This window comes from Saccopteryx bilineata, chromosome 7 (assembly GCF_036850765.1).
Source record: "Saccopteryx bilineata isolate mSacBil1 chromosome 7, mSacBil1_pri_phased_curated, whole genome shotgun sequence".
NCBI classification, from domain to species: Eukaryota; Metazoa; Chordata; class Mammalia; order Chiroptera; family Emballonuridae; genus Saccopteryx; species Saccopteryx bilineata.
In genome coordinates this window covers 97,018,461-97,041,101 of record NC_089496.1, presented here as the reverse complement: position 1 = coordinate 97,041,101, position 22,641 = coordinate 97,018,461, and the positions used below count along the sequence as shown (strand labels likewise).

Sequence of the window (22,641 nt, the reverse complement as noted above, 5' to 3'; positions counted from 1 at the left end):
AGGAGAGTAGCAACATGAAGTTCAGGTTATAGACACTGAGTTTTAGCCTTTTTTCCCCTCAGAGAGAGAAAAGAGAGACAGGAAGGGAGAGAGATGAGAAGCATCAACTTGTAGTTACCTCACTTTAGTTGTTCATTAATTGCCTCTCATACGTGCCCTGACCAGGGATCTCAAGCTGAGCCAGTGACCCCTTGCTCAAGCCAACAACTCTGGGACCATGTCAATGATCCTATGCTCAATATGACGACCCCATGCTCAAGAAGCATGAATTTGGGGTTTGGAACCTGGGACCTCAGCATATCAGGCTGATGCTCTATGCACCATACCACCACTGGTCAGGCAAGTCTTAGTTTTTAAGTATATGGTTACTAAAGACCAGCTGCTGATCTTAGAGAAACAAATCTCATCTCCTAGTTCTACCTATGGAAGTTACTTTGCATACCAGTCCAGTTTCCTCACCAAGAAAATAGAGAAAAAAATCCCACTTTCCCTAATGGAATAGTTCTGAAACTCAAATGAGATAATAATGTATGTTCAAGAGATAATAATGTATGTAATATAATACACAAGTATTATATTACATTCCAGGTATTACTACCTCTGCTACTATTATTAGTATTAGTATTATTATTATTGAAGATGGATTCTACCGTTTGACCTAACATTCTAATTCTTCATGTTTATCCTAATGATCTAGGTGGACAAATGCACAAAGGTATCTGTACAAAGATGTTCATAGTAGCCTTGTTTGAAATGAAAAAAAAAATCTAAAAATTTAATGTCATCACTGGATGAAACAATTATGGTACCCACATGAAATAGAATAGACCATATTTCCCCATGTATAAAACGCACCCCTTTACGAAAAATTTAGGGTCTAAAACCGGGTGTGTCTTATATAGTGGTTGTAGATTTTTTTTACTTGCATTTCCCGCTTTTTCACACTTGTTTTTGAACTCATTGTTGAAGACAGTGATTCGTCATCACACACAGATGAGGATAAGCTAATAGATGGGAGTTTAGACAGTGATGAGTTGTATGAATTTTATAATGAATAAAACTTGAGTTCAGTAACTTTATGTAATACATTTTTTGTCAAATTTTGGGCCCCAGGCCCTGGCCAGTTGGCTCAGCGGTAGAGCGTCGGCCTGGCATGCAGGAGAGTCCCGGTTCGATTCCCGGCCAAGGCACACAGGAGAGGCGCCCATCTGCTTCTCCACCCCCCCCCTCTCCTTCCTCTCTGTCTCTCTCTTTCCCTCCCGCAGCCGAGGCTCCATTGGAGCAAAGATGGCCTGGGCGCTGGGGATGGCTCTGTGGCCTCTGCCTCAGGCGCTAGAATGGCTCTGGATGCGACAGAGCGACGCCTGGATGGGCAGAGCATCGCCCCCTGGTGGGCATGCTGGGTGGATCCCGGTCGGGCGCATGCGGGAGTCTGACTGCCTCCCCGTTTTCAGCTTCGGAAAAATGAAAAAAAAAATTTGGGCCCCAAAATTAAGGAGTGTCTTATACATGGGAGCATCTTTATACATGGAGAAATGCAGTAAAGCTATAATTAAAATTATTTAACAGATGAGCCTGGCCTGTGGTGGTGCAGTGGATAGAATGTCGACCTGGAATGCTGAGGTTGCCAGTTCTAAACCCTAGACTTGCCCAATCAAGGTAGAAACAAGAAGCAACCAATGAACAATTAACATGAAGCAACTATGAGTTGATACTTCTCGCTATCCACCCTTCTGTAAAATTAATAAACAAAATCTTTAAAAAGTAAAAATAAATGATTTAACAGATGTATTATGAACATGAAAAAATGTTCAGGATAAGTGAAAGTAAGATTGCAAAAGGTTCAACCCCAAGGTCATCTATCAGACTAAGTCCTCTGTTATATCCCTCACAGGATCCTCTATTTTCCATATACTAAGCTCATCACAATTTGAAATAATATCGTATGTTTACTTGATAACATGTTTCCTTAATTAGATGGTAAAAAAAAATTATTTACACATGAGAAAAAAGTCTTCCAGTATCTTAAAATGAAGAAAGCCAAAATGAAAAAAAGAACCTAGCCAAAAAAAAAAATGCAAGCTTAAATTACATCAGTACTATTGATCATAAATGGGATCTTAGAAATATATTTTGTCAAATCCCTTTGATTAGATTAGTATCTGAAAAACTGTCTTCACTTAAGAAATGACAAAGAATTATGCTATATCCATCCAAAAGGAGGAAATGCCGTTCCATTTGTAAGGAGAAATCTAGAAGAGAAAGCTTTCTGCCTCACCAGGCGGTGGCTCAGTGGATAGAGCGTCGGGCTGGGATGCGGATGACCCAGGTTCGAGACCCCGAGGTCACCAACTTGAGCACGGGCTCATCTGGTTTGAGCAAAGCTCACCAACTTGGACCCAAGGTCATTGGCTCAAGCAAGGGGTTACTCAGTCTGCTGAAGGCCCCACGGTCGAGGCACATATGAGAAAGCAATCAATGAACAACTAAGGTGTCACAACGAAAAACTGATGATTGATGCTTCTCATCTCTCTGTTCCTGTCTATCTGTCCCTATCTGTCCCTCTCTCTGACTCTGTCTCTGTAAAAAAAAAAAAAGAGAAAGCTTTCTTCAGGTCAACACTCCTGCCTGGGTAGGATGGTGCATATACTGCTTAAAATTCCGCTTGATGTTAAACACCTACAGCTATAACATTTGGGCAAATCACTTAACCGTCTCTAGGCCATATGTGCTTTAATCATAAAATGAGTGACAGTATCTTTTTTGTTTGTTTTGTTTTTAATAATTAAAAATTTTTTTAATTGATTTTGGTGAGAGAGGAAGGGTGAGAGAGAGAGAGAGGATCATTTACCTCCTCCTGGATGTGCCCTAACCGGTGAATCAAATTGGCTAACTCCATGCTCTGGGATGACGCACCAACCAAGCAAGCTATGCAGCCAGGGCTAGTGATAATATCTTACCTTCGTAGAGAACTATACCAGATGAAATCTTGAATTCCCTTTCTATGATTTGTGATTTTCCACATCATATATTTAATATTCTGGCAAAAGGCCTCTCAACAGAAGCAGTTATCCTACTGACTTATAAGCGCCATGATCATTTAAGTCTCCTTCAAATGATACTTCCATAAAGGAATATAACCTTAAGAAACCCAGTAGCAACAAACTTATGCCTCAATAAAGCATTTAATAAAAAGTTTGAGTTTGTTACAGTGAGGCACATAAATAATTCTTGAGAATTTTTCATTTAAACTCAATTTTAGTAGAAGATAGTATCACAGAACATATCACACAGGATATACTAATCACTCAACATTTGGAAAATAATGAACAATATTAACATTATTAAGAAATAACTGCTACTAATCTCTATTTTTCTCCTAAAACTTTGGGAGATTTCTATTGGACAAAGACCCAGAGACTTTTTAATATAGAAAAATTGAAAAACACAGAATAGCAGAAACTTCACAAAAAATAATAAGGCTTTATTTAATTATTTTGTGAATACTTAGTATATGTTTAAGAATAAAAAAAAGATATTGCAACAAATTAAATGTAGAAGCAGATATAAAAATCCAGCTATCCTCTATTTAGCCAGACATTAAAGGTATTTGTACAAATGCAAAACAAAAAGACAAGTTATAAAATATAATAAATCTCAATTACTTTCAATGGAAAAAAAACCTCTATAACTATCCTAGAAAAAGAATTCACCACCACTACCACCCCAAAAAACAGTAATCCATGAATTAGCCAAAAAAGATATAAAGCTGAAAACACAATACATTCATTTCCTATAAAACTAAAACATTTTATTATTCTGTAGCTGAAAAGTTAAACTAAAGCCATACAAACAAAAGAGAAGTTGTTGTTTTTATTGTGTGAGTGTCCTCAATCTTTTTTTTTTCTAGTGAGAGGAGGGGATGCCGAGACAGACTCCCACATGTACCCTGACCAGGACCCACTCGACAAGCCCACTAGGGGGCGATTCTCTGCCAAGCTGAGGTCCTTGCTCTGCTGCAACCGGAGCCATTTTTTAGCGCCTGAGGCGGAGGCCATGGAGCCATCCTCACTGCAGGGAGTGAACTTGCTGTAATTGAGCCAGGGCAGCAGGAGGGGAGAAGGGGAGGAAATGAGACTAAGAGAAAAGCCAGAGGGGGAGGGGTGGAGAAGCAGATGGGCGCGCTTCTTCTGTGTGCCCTGACTGGGAATCGAACCCGGGACATCCGCTGGGCCAATGCTCCACCACTGAGCCAACTGGCCAGGGCCTGGGTCCTCTCTCTTAGCAGGTGGAACTGAAACACTACTGCTGTTATGAGAGTCTTTAGTATTCAAAAGAAACTAGAGAAGAAATTTTTCACCCGTTTGAAATTCAAACATAAATTGGTATTCACTACATTCCAGATCACGTTAAAATAATGCAATTACTATGTATATGTCACAGGCACATATACAATATTTATTGCTAATTATTTGACAGACATATGGTTCTTTGCCTATACAAGATCTGATATTTTATTTTCATGACACAGGATGACAATACATGTTCTTTAAAATTAGTTGTAGCAGTCAGTAGAATTGGTGGTTTGAAGATTTTTATTCTTCAAATATCACATATTATTTTCCTTTCCGAATGTGTTATCAGTAACATTGTTTAGAATACAAAGTTATCCAAGAGTTTGCCAAAGCCAGAACTGCATATTCTTCCATCATTTCTCCTTCCAGAGACTAATACGGTACTCAGCACAAAAGAGAAAGTCTATTTCTACTTAGAACAGTCTACCTGGAGTTTTAAAACCTGCCATTCTTTAAGAAACATCTATTGTATACAGGCCCTGTGATAGGTACTGGGGATAAATTTTTAAGTTAGAAGAGATTCAATTCCTGCCTTCATGGCATTTTTGGTCCAATGAATGAGACATGAATTAAATAATCAGATAATGTATTTCTACAAACTGTAGAAAGGCAAATAAGGATGTCATGAGTTATGTGAACATCTGAATAACTTTGGTAGATGAGGAAAAGCTTTCCTCAAGAAGTTATGGTGAGCTCAAGTAAGAGGGTTATTATTCAGAGATAATTTAGCAAAAGAGAAAATTATTCCCAGCAGAGAACAAAGTATGTGCAAAGAGATAGGAAGAAACAGGGTATGTTGAAGAAACTGAAAGAAAGCTAGCCAAGATAATTCATCAGAATTATATCTGGGGTAAGAGTGATTACAGGGGTACCAGTCAGGAGATTATGGCAGTTATCCAGGTGAGAGATGATGGTATCTTAAATTAGGAAGATAGCAAGGAAGGTAGAAGCAGACTGAACAGATACTTAGGAAGAAATCAGTGTTACGCACTGAAGCCACATAGAATTAGTAGAGTTTTAAAGATGATAGATCTTGGGATTTTTTTTCATTTGTGAGACAAAACAGTAAAAAATGTGAGAATTTGAGATTATCTGGTGCTCCTCAATGAGCCAGGTACTGACTGTAGCCAGGTTCTCTCACAACAGTAACATCTTAGCAAGGATGATTTTAGAAAGCGTGCCAGAAGGCCTTGGACAAGAATACAGTAAAGTCAACCATGTATTTAAAAAATAATTATATATTATAGATCCCAAATGTCAGTTAGAAGAAAGCCAAATAATAAATTACTGGGATTTTCAAGGTATAAACTTGTAGCATCACATTATATCACTTATTTTCTCTCCTTTATACTTTTATGAAAATAAGATTTCAAGACTTGGGGGGAAAGAGAAATAGGAATTTATAATATTATTAGTACACTAGAAACATAAATAATTAATAAATTAAAACAAGAGCAGGGGAGGCAGAGAAGCAAACTCCCCCATGCGCCCTGACCAGGATCCACCCGGCAAGCCCCCTATCCAGTGATGCTCTGAGGTTCTAGGGCATTGATCCATTGCTGGGCAACCCAGCTATTTTTAGTGCCTGAGGTGGAGCCCACGGAGCAATCCTCAGCTTCCAGGCCAAGTCACTCTAGCCAACTGAGCCATGGCTGTGGGTGGTGGGGGGTAAAGAAGGGGAAAGAGACATGAGGGGGAGGGGTGGAGAAGCAGATGGTCACTTCTCCTGTGTGCCCTGACTGGAAATTGAACCCCAAACATCCACATACCAGGCCGAAGCTCTACCACTGAGCCATCTGGCCAGGGCTGGCATGTAAATTTATAAAGTAACATTTTATATCAGGAATATCTTATTACACCTGAGAATATGAGGGGGAAAAAGTTAAATAGCATTATATCTTAAAGATGCTACCACATCAGGGAAACAAATGTCATTTTATGACATACAAGACCAATGTTCAAAATGCATAATAGGAACAGCAACTTCCACAGACGTAGCTTTTTAATCAAGAAAGTAAGACATGTACTCATCAACTCTATTACTTTCTTTGTTCCAGATGACTAATAAACAGAAATTTTTTACAAGTCTTTTTTCTTTCTGCTTTATGTAACCAGTATAATAAAATCTCTATTAAATCCAGTAACAGGCTTAAAGTTAACAGGAAGTCTACAGTTTCCCCTTACAAATTGAGTAAAAACGCTAGTTCCCAAGTACCTCAGTATTAGAATTTGATCCTTGGCTTCCCTACTTCATGAAGCAGGAATTAAAAAAAAAATAGTACGGAGGAATAATTTCTAGTGTTTCACTTTAACATATAGTTTTTATCTATAGGCCCCAGCCTAAATCCACACATGTACATATAGATAATATACTCTAAACTCTATTCCTGTCTCTCCTTATATTCCCCATTAAAAATTAACTTCCTTAATCTTAGGTAGTCCAATGTACACATAGTTATTTTCCCTTGGGTACTGTAAGAATATAGCATGTTTGTAGTTTAAAAAATTTTCTAACTTGCTTTGTTAAAACACACAGTAAATGGGTATATATCCCCAAAACACAGAAACATTGATACGTAAAGACACATGCAGCCCCATGTTTATTGCAGCATTGTTCACAGTGGCCAGGACATGGAAACAACCAAAAAGCCCGTCAATAGATGACTGGATAAAGAAGATGTGGCAAATATACACTATGGAATACTACTCAGCCATAAGAAATGATGACATCAAATCATTTACAGCAAAATGGTGGGATCTTGATAACATGATACGAAGCGAAATAAGTAAATCAGAAAAAAACAGGAACTGTATTATTCCATACGTAGGTGGGACATAATACTGAAACTAAGAGACATTGACAAGAGTGTGGTGGTTACGGGGGGGAGGGGGGAATGGGAGAGGGATAGGGGGTGGGGAAGGGCACAAAGAAAACAAGATAGAAGGTGACAGAGGACAATCTGACTTTGGGTGGTGGGTATGCAACATAATTGAACGACAAGATAACCTGGACTTGTTATCTTTGAATATATGTATCCTGATTTATTGATGTCACCCCATTAAAAAAATAAAATTATAAAAAAAAAAAAAAAAACACACAGTAATTAGCACTGCAGTCCCACACACAATAGTAGAATCCTAACAGAAACACTAGCATGAAAGTGAAACATCACTTAATCAAAATGCCAGGCTAAGCAAAGTATGAATGAAAGGATGACAAAAATTTATTAATGACCTGTAACATAATTGGTAAAATCTAGAAATGCACATTTACTTACGTCTCTATAGTCTTTGGGTTGTTAATAAAAATGTCACATCTGCAATGATGGGGTGGTATACTGAATAATACAGCAACTGATCTTTAAAACTGTCAATAAATCAGTGTCATAGAACTTCAGGGAATAAAGGACCTTGGGGAGTATGTAGTCTACCCTTCATTTTACAAAAAAGAATGGTAAGGGACGTAGAGAAAATGTAGTGAGATCATATACATGATTTCTACAAGATAAAAAGACCCAATAAATACTGTAGCACGACAGAACCCAGGTGTGGTATACTATCTCGTACTCTTCCCATGTCTTCAAATTAAAAACCTATTTTTTTTAAATCCACACATGCACTGAACAACCCATAAATTTCTGAATATAGGTCTTAACTGCCGATACCTCAACCAGAGAAACTGAAGGGCAAAAAATTTATATTTTTTAAATGCTGCATATCATACTATATATTTTCATCCCAAACCTACCATATCACAACAAACCCTAGACCTACACATAAGCACAAACATGGCATATTAATCTTATGACTAATTATTTTTTAAATTAAGTTTAAAAAATACAGAATAGTCTTGAAGAGGAAAGAAGCCAAACAAGAAAACATAAAGTATGCTTTAATGATGAGTCAAGGGAGAAGAGTGAGTCCGTTCTGCTCCAGTGATGTCATACATGCAGAGAAGATTCTAACGTTTTGAGCTCTACATGTGATCCCCAGGAGCTTCAGGTTTTCAGTATCAATTAGTAAGAGTCCCCAGTCCTGCTGCTTTCCTAAGTGATGACCCAACTACTTGTATGTTGTTCCCCAAAGCCTTCAAGCAAAGGTAGTTACCCAGAGATCGCTCTATCCCTCTTCAAAATAAATATTCATATATTTTCTAGACAAAGCCTTGGGAATCAGGAAAAAAAGGTATCAATTCCTTTCATCAATGGAAAAGGTAGCATTTGTTAATTTTCTTTTTAAGATGAGCTTTTGAAAACTTCATGAGATGAATTCTTAGAATTCACTGCCCTCTGGAACAAAACCATTGGAAAGACAGCCAGACACTACCAAAAATTTTTTAAAGATGGAAATCAACTGAGTACCTCCAGACAAAAAGATCTAGGGATCTGTTCTGACTGAAAAATATCATCTTTCCTTTTTTTTCTTTAAAAGTTTCCTTACCTTTACAGAATAAAATACTACTCGGCCATAAAAAAAAGAAGGAAATCTTGCATTTTGGAACAGCCTGGATGGACCTGGAGAGCATTAAGCTAAGTGAAATAAGTCAGTCAGAGAAAGACAAGTACCATATGATTTCTCTCATATGTGGAATCTAATGAATAAAATAAACTAACAAGCAAAACAGAAACAGATTCATAGGGAACAGACCAACAGCTATCAAAGGGGGGAGGGTCTGTGGGGCTGGGTGGAAAAGGTGAAGGGATTAAGCAAAACAAACTCATAGACAAAAGTATGGTGATTTCCAGAGGGTAAAGGGGGTAAATGGTGATGGAAGGAGACTTGACTTTGGGTGGTGAATACATAATACAATCTACAGATCAGACTGTATACCTGAAACCTACATAATTTTGTTAACTAATATCACCCCAATAAATTCCTTAAGAAAGGAAAAATATTCCTTTAAATAAAATAAAATAAAGTTCCCTTACCAATTCAATCTTACCACTAAATAAGAGACATGATCTTCCCCCTTCATCCCTAAACAACTAACAGACTGTGCCCACTAACCTCCTAGTCTACCCAATAATATTTCTGGCCCTTTAACAACACCCTTAATTCTGCTTTATATCCTGCCTGAGATATTTCTGATTTTTAAAAATTCTTCTTGGATCATCCTAGTTTAAAACTAGCCCAAGATTACGTACAGCACATAGTTGCATGTACGTACATTTGCTTCAAAGCCTCTCAGTTTACTCTACCTCTAAATCCTAGACCTCTCCACTTAATTATCCTAGCAAGAAGTTCTTTGGTTGTCTTTCCAGATTCTGTTCCTCCCCTTCCACACATATTCAGGTTATGATTCCTAGATTTTATTGTTTTAAAAGGGCCAAATTCTCAGGGGTGCTGGTAAAGGAACCCATTTGGTTGTTCAGTATTACTCCAGATTTGGTATTAGAACACCGAGGTCAGGAGGCCTGGCACTTCTGCCTGAGTATGTGCGCCCTCCCTCTAGCTGTCTTTTCTAAACCTCCCCAGCTTACTACCTGTTGGCAGTGCTGGTGTTGCTGCTCCCGCTGCTGTGTTTCTGTGCACGGCTCAGCCTCCGTGAGGGCTTTGAATGCTGCAGCCGGGGGCTTGGCATGGAGGGAAATGTTGAGGCGTAGCCATGTTCACACTCTAAAGAGACAGCAAGAAAAAAAAAAGATATGATAAGAGGAACATACCCAAATCCATGAATCCAGAGATCTTAAGTCACTGCAGTAACAGGTTACTAAAACAGGAGAAGAAAAAAAGGTCATCTTTTTGTACTCTTTTTGGTTGAAATTCCCAGTCCTTACCTGGATATCAATCTTGTGATAATACATGCAGACCCAACCAACCTCCTGGAAGGTATATGGATGCTTCTAAATCAAGAAATTTATCCCTCTACAAAATCCTTTTCTCCAAGAATTCTTTTTTTTTTTTTTTTTTTCTGTATTTTTCTGAAGCCGGAAACCGGGAGAGACAGTCAGACTGACTCCTGCATGCGCCCGACCGGGATCCACCCGGCACGCCCACCAGGGGGCGACGCTCTACCCACCAGGGGGCGATGCTCTGCCCCTCCGGGGCGTCGCTCTGCCACGACCAGAGCCACTCTAGCGCCTGGGGCAGAGGCCAAGGAGCCATCCCCAGTGCCTGGGCCATCTTTGCTCCAGTGGAGCCTCGGCTGCAGCTGCGGGAGGGGAAGAGACAGAGAGGAAGGAGAGGGGGAGGGGTGGAGAAGCAAATGGGCACTTCTCCTGTGTGCCCTGGCCAGGAATCGAACCTGGGACTTCTGCACGCCAGGCCGACGCTCTACCACTGAGCCAACCGGCCAGGGCTCTCCAAGAATTCTTGACTTAAACATTCTAACATCTGAGCCTGGTTACCATTCATCTCAATGATTTCACTTACTTCAAAATTCCCCTTTTCCTTTAACTCTCCCCATTCTAGAAGATGTCACTCTAAGCCCCAAATTTTCATATACTTAAAATAATTCAATCACCCTAGTCTTAGGACATTTTCTCTCCTGACGCACAATTCCCAAAGTTCCTACTCTTCATACTCCACCTCTTCATATCTCTTTTAGCATCCATTCCATGTCAACACACCTCAGTGGATTTTCAGAGGTCCCTTCCTCACCATGTGTGTCCTCCTCCCTGCCCTTCAGCAGGCATTCCCTTCCTTTGTTCTCAGCCCTCTCTCCCTCCCCCATCTGTGCTGCACCCACCCACCATTCTTCAGTTCTTTCTGTCCTCTTGCCTTCCAAGTCGTCAGATTCCTCCACACACCTCCACCCTACACACCCTTCCTCACTTTCCTGAGGTTCACCTGCCCCCTCACCCCACAGTGGTGGGATCCAAATAATTTAACAACCAGTTATCTGCCCTAATGACCATTTTAAGTATAAAAAAAGATATACCAAAAGGTAGTTTATTATTTCATCCATTTAATAAATAAGAATAAAAGAGATACACAAAACTAGATTGAGTTTAAAAATATATATTAAATAATACCTGACAAAAAACAATAAAACTGTCATTTAAGATATTTCCATATTGCTTCTTGATTGGCGTCCTCACTTGTAATTTTTTTCACCTGTGGACCGAATGCACATTACTACGGGCGCTTAGAATATGCTGTTGCGCAGCTGGATGTTAAAAAGGAGTAAGGAATGTACATTTGTGATTTCCACATTGGGCGGCTGCCCAGGCCTTAGAGAGAACCCTGATTACAGATGCCATTTTACAACTGGTTCACGGAACTCAATAAAAAATTAGGTATCGGTTCTGCCAAACTGGTGGGAACCCGCCAAATCCCACCACTGCCCCCACACCTTACCCCTCTCCAGACCCGCCAGCTCTCTTAGCTCCCAAAGCCTCCCTCACTCCCGCCTGCCTCTCCTCCTCCTGCACTCACGAACCTTCATGCGCCTCCCCCACACAGATTCAGGCATGCGCACCCCTCTCCTCACAAACTCACAGGCACAGCCACCCTCGTTCGCGTACCTCACCCCCACAAGCAATCGCTTGATGTATGCACACCCCTCACACGTCCACCCATATTCACGCGCACGCACCCCCCTCATACGTGCGCCTTCTTCTCTTTCTCTCTCTCTCTCTCTCTCTCACACACACACACACACACACACACACACGCCTCCTCACAGGCGCAAACACCCGCACACACGCGTACTCACACAGCCTCAAGGCGCATCGCTCATCACACGCGCGCACCCCTCTCATAGGTGCGCCCTCTTCACACACACGCCGCCTCACAGGCGCAAACGCCACACACACACACACACGCGCGCGCGCGCGCGTCCTCACACGCCCTCAAGGCGCATCTCTCGTCACATGCCCGCACCCCCCTCATAGGTGCGCCCTCTTCACATACACGCCTCCTCACATGCGCAAACGCCACACGCCCACGCGTCCTCACACGCCCTCAAGGCGCGTCGCTCATCACGTAAGCGCGCACCCTGCTCATATGTGCACCCTCGTCACACACACACACCTTTTTCACATGCGCAAACGCTACCCACACCCACGCATCCTCACACACCCTCAAGGCGCATCACTTGTCACATGCGCGCGCACCCTATGTGCGCCCTCGTCACACACACACGCACACACCTCTTCGCATGCGCAAACGCCACCCGCACACACGCGTCCTCACCCTCCTCAAGGCGCATCGCTTGTCACATGCGCGCGCACCCTCTTATGTGCGCCCTCGTCACACACACACGCACACACCTCTTCACATGCGCAAACGCCACCCGCACACTCGCGTCCTCACACACCCTCCTCAAGGCGCATCGCTTGTCACATGCGCGCGCACCCTCCTATGTGCGCCCTCGTCACACATATACACACACACACACACATCTCTTCGCATGCGCAAACGCCACCCGCACACACTCGTCCTCACACACCCTCCTCAAGGCGCATCGCTTGTCACATGCGCGCGCACCCTCCTCATATGTACGCCCTTGTCACACACACACACACACCTCTTCGCATGCGCAAACGCCACCCGCACACTCGCGTCCTCACACACCCTCAAGGCGCATTGCTTGTCACATGCGCGCGCACCCTATGTGCACCCTCGTCACACACACACACCCACCTCTTCACATGCGCATCCTCACACACCCTCCTCAAGGCGCATTGCTTGTCACAGGCGCGCGCACCCTCCTCTGTCCGCCCTCGTCACACACACACACACACATACACATCTCTTCACATGCGCAAACGCCACCCGCACACACGCGTTCTCACACGCCCTCCTCAAGGCGCATCTCCGGTCACACGCGTGCACCCCTCACACACACGCACACCCTCCTACGTGTGGCCTCTTCATACATACACCCCTCCTCACAGGGGCAAACGCCCACCCGCACACAGGCGTCCTCAAGGCGCATCTCCCGTCAGTCACACGGGCACCTCCCCTCATGCGCGCGCACTCCTCGCACGCGCGCGGCCTCCTCATACACACACGCACACACACGCCTCCTCACATGCGCAAACGTCACACGCGTCCTCACACACCTTCAAGGAGCATCTCCCGTCATACGCGCGCACCCTCCTCATTCGCACGCCCTCTTTACACACACACACACACAAACCTCACCTGCGCAAACGTCACACGCACACACGCGACCTCACACATCCTCAAGGCACATCGCCCGTCATACACGCACACCTCCTGTCAGACGCGCGCATCTCCCGTCATATGCGCGCACGCCCTCCACACACACACGCGCGCGCCTCCTCACATTCGCAAACGCTACACGCACACACGCGTCCTCACACACCCTCCTCAAGGCGAACCTCCGTCACATGAGCGCCTTCCTTATATGCGCGCCCTCTTCACAAACGCACACACACCTCTTCACATGCGCAAACGCCACACGCACGCACGCGCCCTCACACCCCTCAAGGCGAACCTGTCACATGAGCGCCCCCCTCATACACGCGCCCTCTTCACACGCGCACCCCTCACATGCGCAAACGCTACGCACACACGCGTCCACACACACCCTCCTCAAGGAGCATCTCCGGTCACATGCGCACCTCCACACGCACGAGCCCTCTTCACACACGCAAATGCCACCCGCACATACGTTCTTACACATATACCCTCCTCCCAGGCGCATCTACCGTCACACGCGCACCCCTCACACCCCTCACAAGCGCGCACCCTTCTTCGCGCGAGCGCACCGTCGTCATACGTGCGCCCTCTTCACACACGCACCCTCCTCACATACTTAAATGCCACACGCACACACGTTCTTACACATATACCCTCCTCCCAGGCGCATCTACCGTCACACGCGCACCCCACAAGCGCGCACCCTTCTTCGCGCGAGCGCACCGTCGTCATATGTGCGCCCTCTTCACACACGCACCCCTCCTCACATACTTAAATGCCACACGCACACACGTGTCTTTACACACACAACCTCAAGGCGCATCTCCCCTTACATGCGCACACCCCTACCCTCACGCGCACCTCTTCGCACACGTGCACCAGCTCACACGCGCACTTACCTTAAACGCGCACACCCCCCCTCCCACGCGCACACTTCCCCACGCGCACACCCTGCTCACAGGCGCACCTCCCTCACACCCCTCTTCGCACGCGCACCTCCCCTGCCACGTGCACACTCACACGCGCACACCCCTCCTCACTCGCGCCCCGCACTCCCCGCGTGGAGCAGGAGCGCGCGAGCTCTGGCGGCGGAGGAAGCGGCGGGGCCCAGCCGTTACCTCGCTCCCGGCGCTCCAAAAACTCGGCCGCCTCCAGCAGGCGCTGCACGTTGATCATCCGCACCCGCTCCATGGGCACCGTGGTAGCGGCGAGGGCCTTTCCACGCTCCCTTCCCCCGCCAACAGGAGGCGCCGCGGGAGGCTACAGTCCGGCACCGCCCCGGGACATGTGCGGCAGGCAGGCGGGCCAGTTTGGCCGCGGCTCCGCGCGCTGTCCGCCGCCTCCGGCCCCGCGGCGAATGCCGCCCCCGCTGGCCCCGCCGCGCAGCCTGCAGCCCGCGCGCGGTTTGTTTACCTCTCCGCGCGAGCACGGGGGAGGGGCGGGAGCAGCACCACGACCCGCCCCCTCCCGCCCCTTCCTCTGCCCTCTGGGAAATGTAGTCCTGTCTCCTCGTACCCAATGCACGCCGGGAGTTGTAGTACGTGCACCGCTTTAGTGCTCTTGCGTTCTGCCGAATCCGCAGTGGCCCCTGCGACGTATAGTCACGCTTAGCTTCTCTATCAAGAGTAGAAAGACTAAGAAGTTATCTGGACTATGCTTTTATCAGGGAAGGATTTGAGTGAGCTGAGTGTCTAGTCCCGGGAAGCCCTTTTCTCAGCGACTCCTGACGGGTGCCCAGGAGCTGGAGCATTCTTTTTCCGAAGTTTCACTGCTCTATCCCCCTAGTTCTTTCTCCTGTAACTTCGGTGCCTCAGTTTCCCCCTCTGCAAAATGTGCTTCTCGGACAGCACACACAGAAACACTTGAAAAGCCAAAATCGCTGTTCAGAAACAACGGGAGATCCCATCAGAACCAGAGAGGGCTCCATAAGGCCCTCTCCCACCTCAGTTTACACGCAGAGGTAGGTGTTTTCTAATCTTTTGTTTAAAACTCCATTTTCCCCCCTCGACCCTCACTAGTGATTTTAGAGACTAGACTATCTCTCTGGTGCTGCAAGTGAAGGACATAATTCAGTGGGTAAGTGTCTTGGTGCTGAAGTCACACAGGTTCAGTTCAAATCCTGACTGCTACTTACACTAGCTATGTGGACTTTTCAAGCCTCATTTCTCTCATTGGTAAAATGGATGTAGTTATTTCATTTATCCAAACATCGAAGGCCGGCCATGTGCCAGACACTGTACTAGACATAAAGTGTACAGTAATGAGAGAAACAGAGATAGAACCTGCTCTCAAGGAGTGTATAGTCAGTAGGGCTTATTGTGAAGATTAAACAAAATAATCCAGCACTTAGTACATGATAATAAGTGAGCTATGTTTTCCATAGAGAACTAAAAGCAGTAGTTAATGACAAATGGGACCATGTTAAAAGACTGTCAATGGCTGCCTTCAACATCACCCTCTTTTCCAAGTCCTCATTCTAACAAGTTCTCTAGACCAGTTTCTCAGCTTCAGCATTATTGACATTTGGGGGCAAATAATTCCTTTGTGAGTCAGGGAACAGGTGATCTGTGCACTGTGGGATGTTCGGCAGCTTCCCTGGCCTCTACCTGCTAGATGCCAGTAGCACACCACCAACCCTCAGGTGTGATGTCCAAAAATGTCTCCAGACATTGCCAGATGTCTTCTGAGGTACAAAATCACCCCCAGGGGGAGGCAAGGCAGGAAGGTCATAACTGTTGAATGCTCTAGGACCAAGCTGGGAATTGTATAAACAGTCATACTTGTTCCCCGCCCTGATTATTTTAACCTGCTGGTGGACATCCAAAATAACAGGAAGCTCTTGGTGAGGGGAGAAATTCCAGTGGCTACTGCAGAAAATACCATTTCAGGATGAAAATCTAACACTCAAAAATGTCATGGGCTTCATACTGCATTTTAATATCCTCTCTTTTTCAAAGTGAACAAGATTTCCCATGAGGTCAAAACAGCACAATTCTGTCAGCCCTTTTACATATTATACTTGGCACCTCATTTGAGAACCAAATAGATGTTCCATTAAGTACAGGGAGACCCAAAATGAGGTGTTCACAAGCCACAGGAGAATTTTTTGGTAACAGCTTCAAAACAGGGACTATGCTTTTTCAGCTATTGGCTAGGTCACTTCAGATCTGGGCTTTCCCATTGCTGTCAGTAACAACCACCCTCCACCCTCAAAAAGGGACATACTGGGCATGGGAAGAGTAGAATAATTTTTTTTTTTTACGTTTTTTGTTTGTTTGTTTGTTTGTTTTTTTAGGAGAGAGAACTTTTTTTTATTTATTTTTTATGTATTCATTTTAGAGAGGAGAGAGAGAGGGAGAGAGAGAGACAGGGGGGAGGAGCTGGAAGCATCAACTCCCATATGTGCCCTGACCAGGCAAGCCCAGGGTTTCGAACCGGCGACCTCAGCATTTCCAGGTCGATGCTTTATCCACTGCGCCACCACAGGTCAGGCTAGAATAATTTTTTTTTAAATGCCTGTTCACTCAGAACATCTGTTACTTGAGGGTAGAAATTATTAGTTTAAAAGTTAGTTTCTACTGCTTGTAGAACCCCATTAAGCTTTAGATCCCAAATTGCTACAAGCTACCTGAAAAATTTAAAAGAAGTAGTTTTATGATAAATAAAACTCTACCCAATGGGATGTGCAACCAGAAAAGAAAGTACAAACTGAAAACACACATAGATTCAAGATGGATTTAAATCCATAGATCAGCCTGACCTGTGGTGGCGCAGTGGATCAAGCATCGACCTGGAACACTGAGATTGCTGGTTCAAAACCCTGGGCTTGCCTGGTCAGGGCACATATGGGAGTTGATGCTTCCTGCTCCTCCCCCTTCTCTCTCTCTCTCTCTCTCTCTTTCTCCTCTAAAATGAATAAATAAATAAAAATAATTAAAAAAAATAAAAATAAAATCCATAGATCATAAGCCCTAGCAGGTTATTAAGAGAAAGCAGGGCGCTTGGTACACATACCTGGCTTTTCTCAGTTGACCTCCAGATGAATTAACCAGCCCTTCTTTTAGAGCCATGGCTGAGAGGGGAGGGGAGGAAATGGCAAGTAAGGTGAGAGCCACCAAATTATATATATATCCGACTTTTTCCTAATAGCAATTGAAGGTGCCATTTTTTCTCCCTGCTCTGGGTGACTCCAGAATTCGCCACAAGAGCCTCCTACAGCACAGAGCTTGGAGCCCTAGGCTCAGGAGAGTAACGCTACACACAGACCATCCCTCAACATTAGTCCTGACCTGGAGGAGCCTAGATGCAGCCATAGCCTTTCTCTTGTTCACATGAATCCATTTGCACTAACAAATACCAATGGGGAGACTGAGGAAAAGCATGGCTCCCAAAGTCTACTGACAAAAAACACCTTGAAATCTTACCTATAGTCTCTGGTTCTGTCGTCTCTCGCAAAGTAGCTCTCTTAGGGAATCTCACTGAAGATGGAAAAAGTCCCCCAGAGTCCCCCAAGCCTATAACACACACGGCCTGATGGGGACAATCTGCCTTCTGGAAAAAGCAGGCAAAGCTCTCTATTCTTAGGGGTCCCTTCCCTGCACAATTTACTCGATGGAAGATTTTTCAAATGATTTATTGCATATTCACAAACAATGGAGGAGACTGGTCTGTGTTATATCTTTTCTGCAGATAGAAGAGATGGAAAAAGGCAAAGTGACCATGAGATGAAGCTACAAGTCCAAAGTCACTGTGTTGGTGACACCTGGGGCTTGAGAGAACTTCCCTGTAATTACAGGGTGCTTACTGTGCAGGGGTACTGTTTTCTGCAATTATCTTTAAGGATGGGGGCTGCAAAGGGTCAAGATTGAGGACAGGGGAGGGTGAGTCCTGAGTTCCTAAAAGAGAATCCTGACAGTTATACATCTTTCCATCCCCCACCCCAAAATGACAACCGCAGCCTCCTCCCCTTCCCGCCTCTTAGAGCGCAGAAACGTGAAGAGCAGCAGAAAACCTCTCCCTCCGCCCAGTGTGAGTCAGCTTTGCCTAACTTCATGCGTAAGCTCTCTTCAAGTCAGCGGCAGCTCAGAGCTGCGGGTCTGTGTGCAGCCGAGATAAATTTGGGTCTAGAAGGGATGACGTAATGCTAAACCCGAGAGGTAGCTGCTGCCTCCCAGAGCTCCAGTCGCCAGGGCTGTCGGCCGACATCCCAACCACAGGGAAAAGCACCGAGCTACCCAGGTGCCTGAGCTGGGGAGAAAGGGACAGAAAGGATGCGGGAATGAAAACAGCAGGGGAAGGCAGTATTAACCTGAGCTCGCCCAATCTGGAAGTTTGTTGTTTTCTAACTTCAGTGTTCTGATGCGATCAGGCCATGGAAGAGACTCAAACAGACGCACTAGACTTACATCCTGGCCTGTGTCATCCCCCTTAGAGAAAAGGGCTTCTTACATTTTATTAAATGGCCCTTACTACAACAGCCTATTTCAGTGATTATAATGGATGTTATTTGTTAAGCTCTCAAATGTCCCTGTCCTTTTTTTTGCATTAACTTTGATCCAAAAAGAAATCTGCATTGCAGGACTCAATTAATATTCACATCTGAAAGGCTTGCTTACTCTGGAGAACCCCACTTGGGGGTGCAATGATAAGGTATTCTAGAGGATTTTGCTAGGTCCATGCCAAGTTTAATGTTCCCCTAAATAGCATTTCATGGTTTATTTCATATGTTAATACCATAAAGCATAATGCTCAATCCAGTCTTCATTTTTCGGATGGGAAGACTAAGGCTCAGAGAGGTATAGTAACTTACCCAAGGCTACACAGCTGTCTTATCAAATAAGGGTTAGGACTCAGGCCTTCAGACTCTTGCCTGGTGCTCTCTACCCATCTCTATAATTCTTCTTCTGGCTGACTCATGTTTTTTAAAATATATAAATAAAATGGAGTAAGTTTTCTGGTCTTCTAAATTTGTAGAGTTCTACTCCTTTAAACATCAAGTTATATTCCAAAGGGATCCAAGGCCTGCTTTTGTTTTCTGTTCAAGGCTCATTCGTCCCTAAGGAAAGGATGGCCTCAGAATCAGTTCCTCTGCTGGTGACAACCACATGCCATGAGCTCAACCTCATACTACACCACTTTACATAAAAGACCACCAGACATAGATAATTTTTGTTGTATGGAAGTACGTAGTCTCCTTCACTACAAATGCCTCCCAAATAGTTTTTTTCAAATGCCATTTCATCATTTGTTGCTGTAGTCATGTATTATTCCCCTTTAAATTGTGGTTAAAATTATTTATAGCAGTAGATTTTGTGACTTTTAGCTATCTCTGGCATGTAGCCTGGTCAGCCATGGTATGTTCTTCTTCTGAAACACTGCTCATTCCACGAGTTAATATTTTGTTTAGGATGTTTGCATCTATATTCAAAAGCAAGATTATACAATAAATTTTGACGGCATTTACTGCAATGACCTGTTCTTTCAAAGTTAGATGAAATTTGATTTTAAAACCTTAAAAAAAAAAGGGTTCCAGAGGCCTTCTCCTGCTGCTAAAAGGATGCCCCACATTCTTGCCATAGCCCTGGGTAACCCGCCATCCCCTGCCAGGAGCCTGCCTAGAGTTTCCCTGCCCCCACCTCTTGGCATAACTACTCCCTTCCAGGCAGCAGAAATTTGTGGAGGTCACTCCTAAGCCCAGCCACGGCTCTGGACATCAAGTCACACAGCCAGCCTTGCTGTCCTTGCGGCTGCACTCTCAGCTCTAGGTGCACCATTTAGAATAAAAATACCAGGTCCTTGGCTGCCCAAGGACACCGGTGATCTTGCCGTCTCTTCCAACGCCGGCATTCTGATTCTGGGATTCTGGGATTCTCCAGTGATTCTAGAATAACATGCCCCGCTCGTCTACTGGTTGTGATGTAATGAGAGCCAACTATGTGCACGACAGTCATTGGTTCATTTCATCGTCCCAGCACGTCTCTGAGATTCCTGTTTCACAGAGGAGGTCCAGAAAGAAAGATTAAGTGATTTTCCCAAGGTCATATAGATAGTGAATGGATTCAAAACTGGGTTTTCTAACTCTTGGATCCCACAGCATACATCCCAGTGTGTTTAATTGGACAAGGTCAAAAATTTGGTTAGGGCAATAGTCTCCACCAGAGGTAATATCTTCCCCCTAGGAGGCTTTGGAAACATGTAGGAGTATCTTTTGTGAGTGTCGCAATGACTTGGGGGTTCCACTGGGATTCTGTAAGTGGGAAATGGAGATTAAATCCTGGGGTATTCTGGCCTGTCCAGGCGGTGGCACAGTGGATAGAGTGTCAGACTGGGACGCAGAGGACCCAGGTTCAAGACCCCGAGGTTGCCAGCTTGAGCGCGGGCTCATCGGATTTGAGCAAGGCTCACCAGCTTGGACCCAAGGTCGCTAGCTCGAGCAAGGGGTCACTCAGTCTGCTGTAGCCCCCCGGTCAAGGCACATATGAGAAGTCAATCAATGAACAACTAAGGAACTGCAACAAAGAATTGATGTTTCTCATCTCTTTCCCTTCCTGTCTGTCTGTCCCTCTCTCTGACTCTGTCTCTGCCACAAAAAAATAAAAAATAAATAAAAAATAAATCCTGCATAAATTTGCACAAGAACTATCTCACCAATAGCTCCCTTGTAGAAAGATACTAGTTCAGAAGGTTAAAGGCAGAGAACTCATCATTCATTCAACAAAGATTCCTTAAGCATCTATTATGTGCTAGGCACTAATCTGGATGTTGAAGATAGTAGAATAATGAAAAGAACTACTTACGGTCTTGAAGGTGCTTGTATTCTAGCCTGACACACTGATGATAAGCAAGTACCATTGTTGTAAACTGTGGTAAGTTGGAGAAGGGATAAAGGATAAGTGAGGTGGGTAGAAGGATTAGGGAAATCCAGGGGCTAGGCCAGCTTCTCCAACTTTGATGAACACACACATCACCTGGGAATTGCGGTACAATAGGAATTGTGGTGAAATGCAGATTCAGATTCAGCAGGTCTGGGTTGGGGCCTGGGAGTCTCATTTCTGACAAGCTCCCAGGGGACACCACGGTTCCCCATCTCATCTGCAGACCACACTCACTCCAAACAGTAAGGGTAAAAGGCCACGCAAGGAATTGGGATTTTATTCTAAGTGAGACAGAAAAGAAACTATTGAAGGGCTTTAAACAAGTAACAGGCTGGCCCACGCTGTCACAGTGGCAGCCAGGGCCCACAGCTCATCTCTGCAGTTCACACTTGCCTCTCTCCTCTGGCTTCCCTGGCAGAAGCCCTTGGCTCCCAGCATGGGCCAGACCAGTTGTCCTACAAGCTTGGGTGCCTTAAGGAAACCTAGTACAGTCTGACAGGGTACTAGGTCACACCCCCCACACACCCTAGCATGCAGAGCCACAGGAGCCCTACTGGTTGGGTGAGTTCCCCAGGAAGTGCTGGGCAAGGTAGTACTGCACGTGCAAAGAGCAACACCCTAGACCATCGCCCTACAGAAGAAAGGGCCCTATCTGGCTTCAGTGTCAGCACCCAAAGAGCTCTGGAAGACTCTGGCTGCCTCCTCTCTGGCCTAGGATGAGTGGGAAGTAAAGGAACTTGCTCCAGGGAGGCATCCCCAGGGGGCCGCTCAGCCTAGACTTCAAACATTCAAGATTCCATTGCTTGCCTCTTGCTTCCTGAGGCTTCTCCCAGAGCCCTAAGTTCTAGAAAGAAAAACCTGCATTTGAGTCTCTGCTCCACTCTTTTAATGTATTTATTTTTATTTATTCATTTTAGAGAGGAGAGAGGGAGAGAGAGAGAAGGGGGGAGGAGCAGGAAGCATCAACTCCCATATGTGCCCTGACCAGGCAAGCCCAGGTTTTGCACTGGCGACCTCGGTGTTTCCAGGTCGACCCTTTATGCACTGCACCACCACTGGTCAGGCTCTGCTCCACTCTTTGTTAGGATGTGGACTTGGGAAAGTCAGCCAGCCTTGCTAAGGCTGAGGCTTTCCTCATCGATAAAATGAGGATAATTATAGCACCCTCCTATTGGATGGTTGTGAGGATTTCATATAATGCACTTGGCATTGTGCTGGCACATAGTAACTGCTCAGTAAAAGGGGCACCATTATCACTATTCCTTTGGCAAACAGAGAAGATTTCTCAGCAAGCCCCTTGG

The 22,641-nt window shown here is 44.9% G+C and overlaps 1 protein-coding gene across 2 annotated transcripts in view; it reads right to left on the bottom strand.

The window, feature by feature from the left end:
* Positions 1 to 22,641, bottom strand: part of MXI1 (MAX interactor 1, dimerization protein) — a 100,551-nt gene that overhangs the window by 68,005 nt on the left and 9,905 nt on the right. The window contains exons 1-2 of one of the 2 annotated variants that reach the window (XM_066239852.1): positions 14,585 to 14,889; positions 9,839 to 9,971 (exon numbers count right to left, since the gene is read on the bottom strand). In XM_066239852.1, coding sequence (XP_066095949.1) covers positions 9,839 to 9,971; positions 14,585 to 14,657 — 206 coding nt within the window. In that variant the 5' untranslated portion in view covers positions 14,658 to 14,889. Of the gene's footprint in view, positions 1 to 9,838; positions 9,972 to 14,584; positions 14,890 to 22,641 lie in introns of those variants that run through there. The other variant, XM_066239851.1, reaches the window with a different exon arrangement.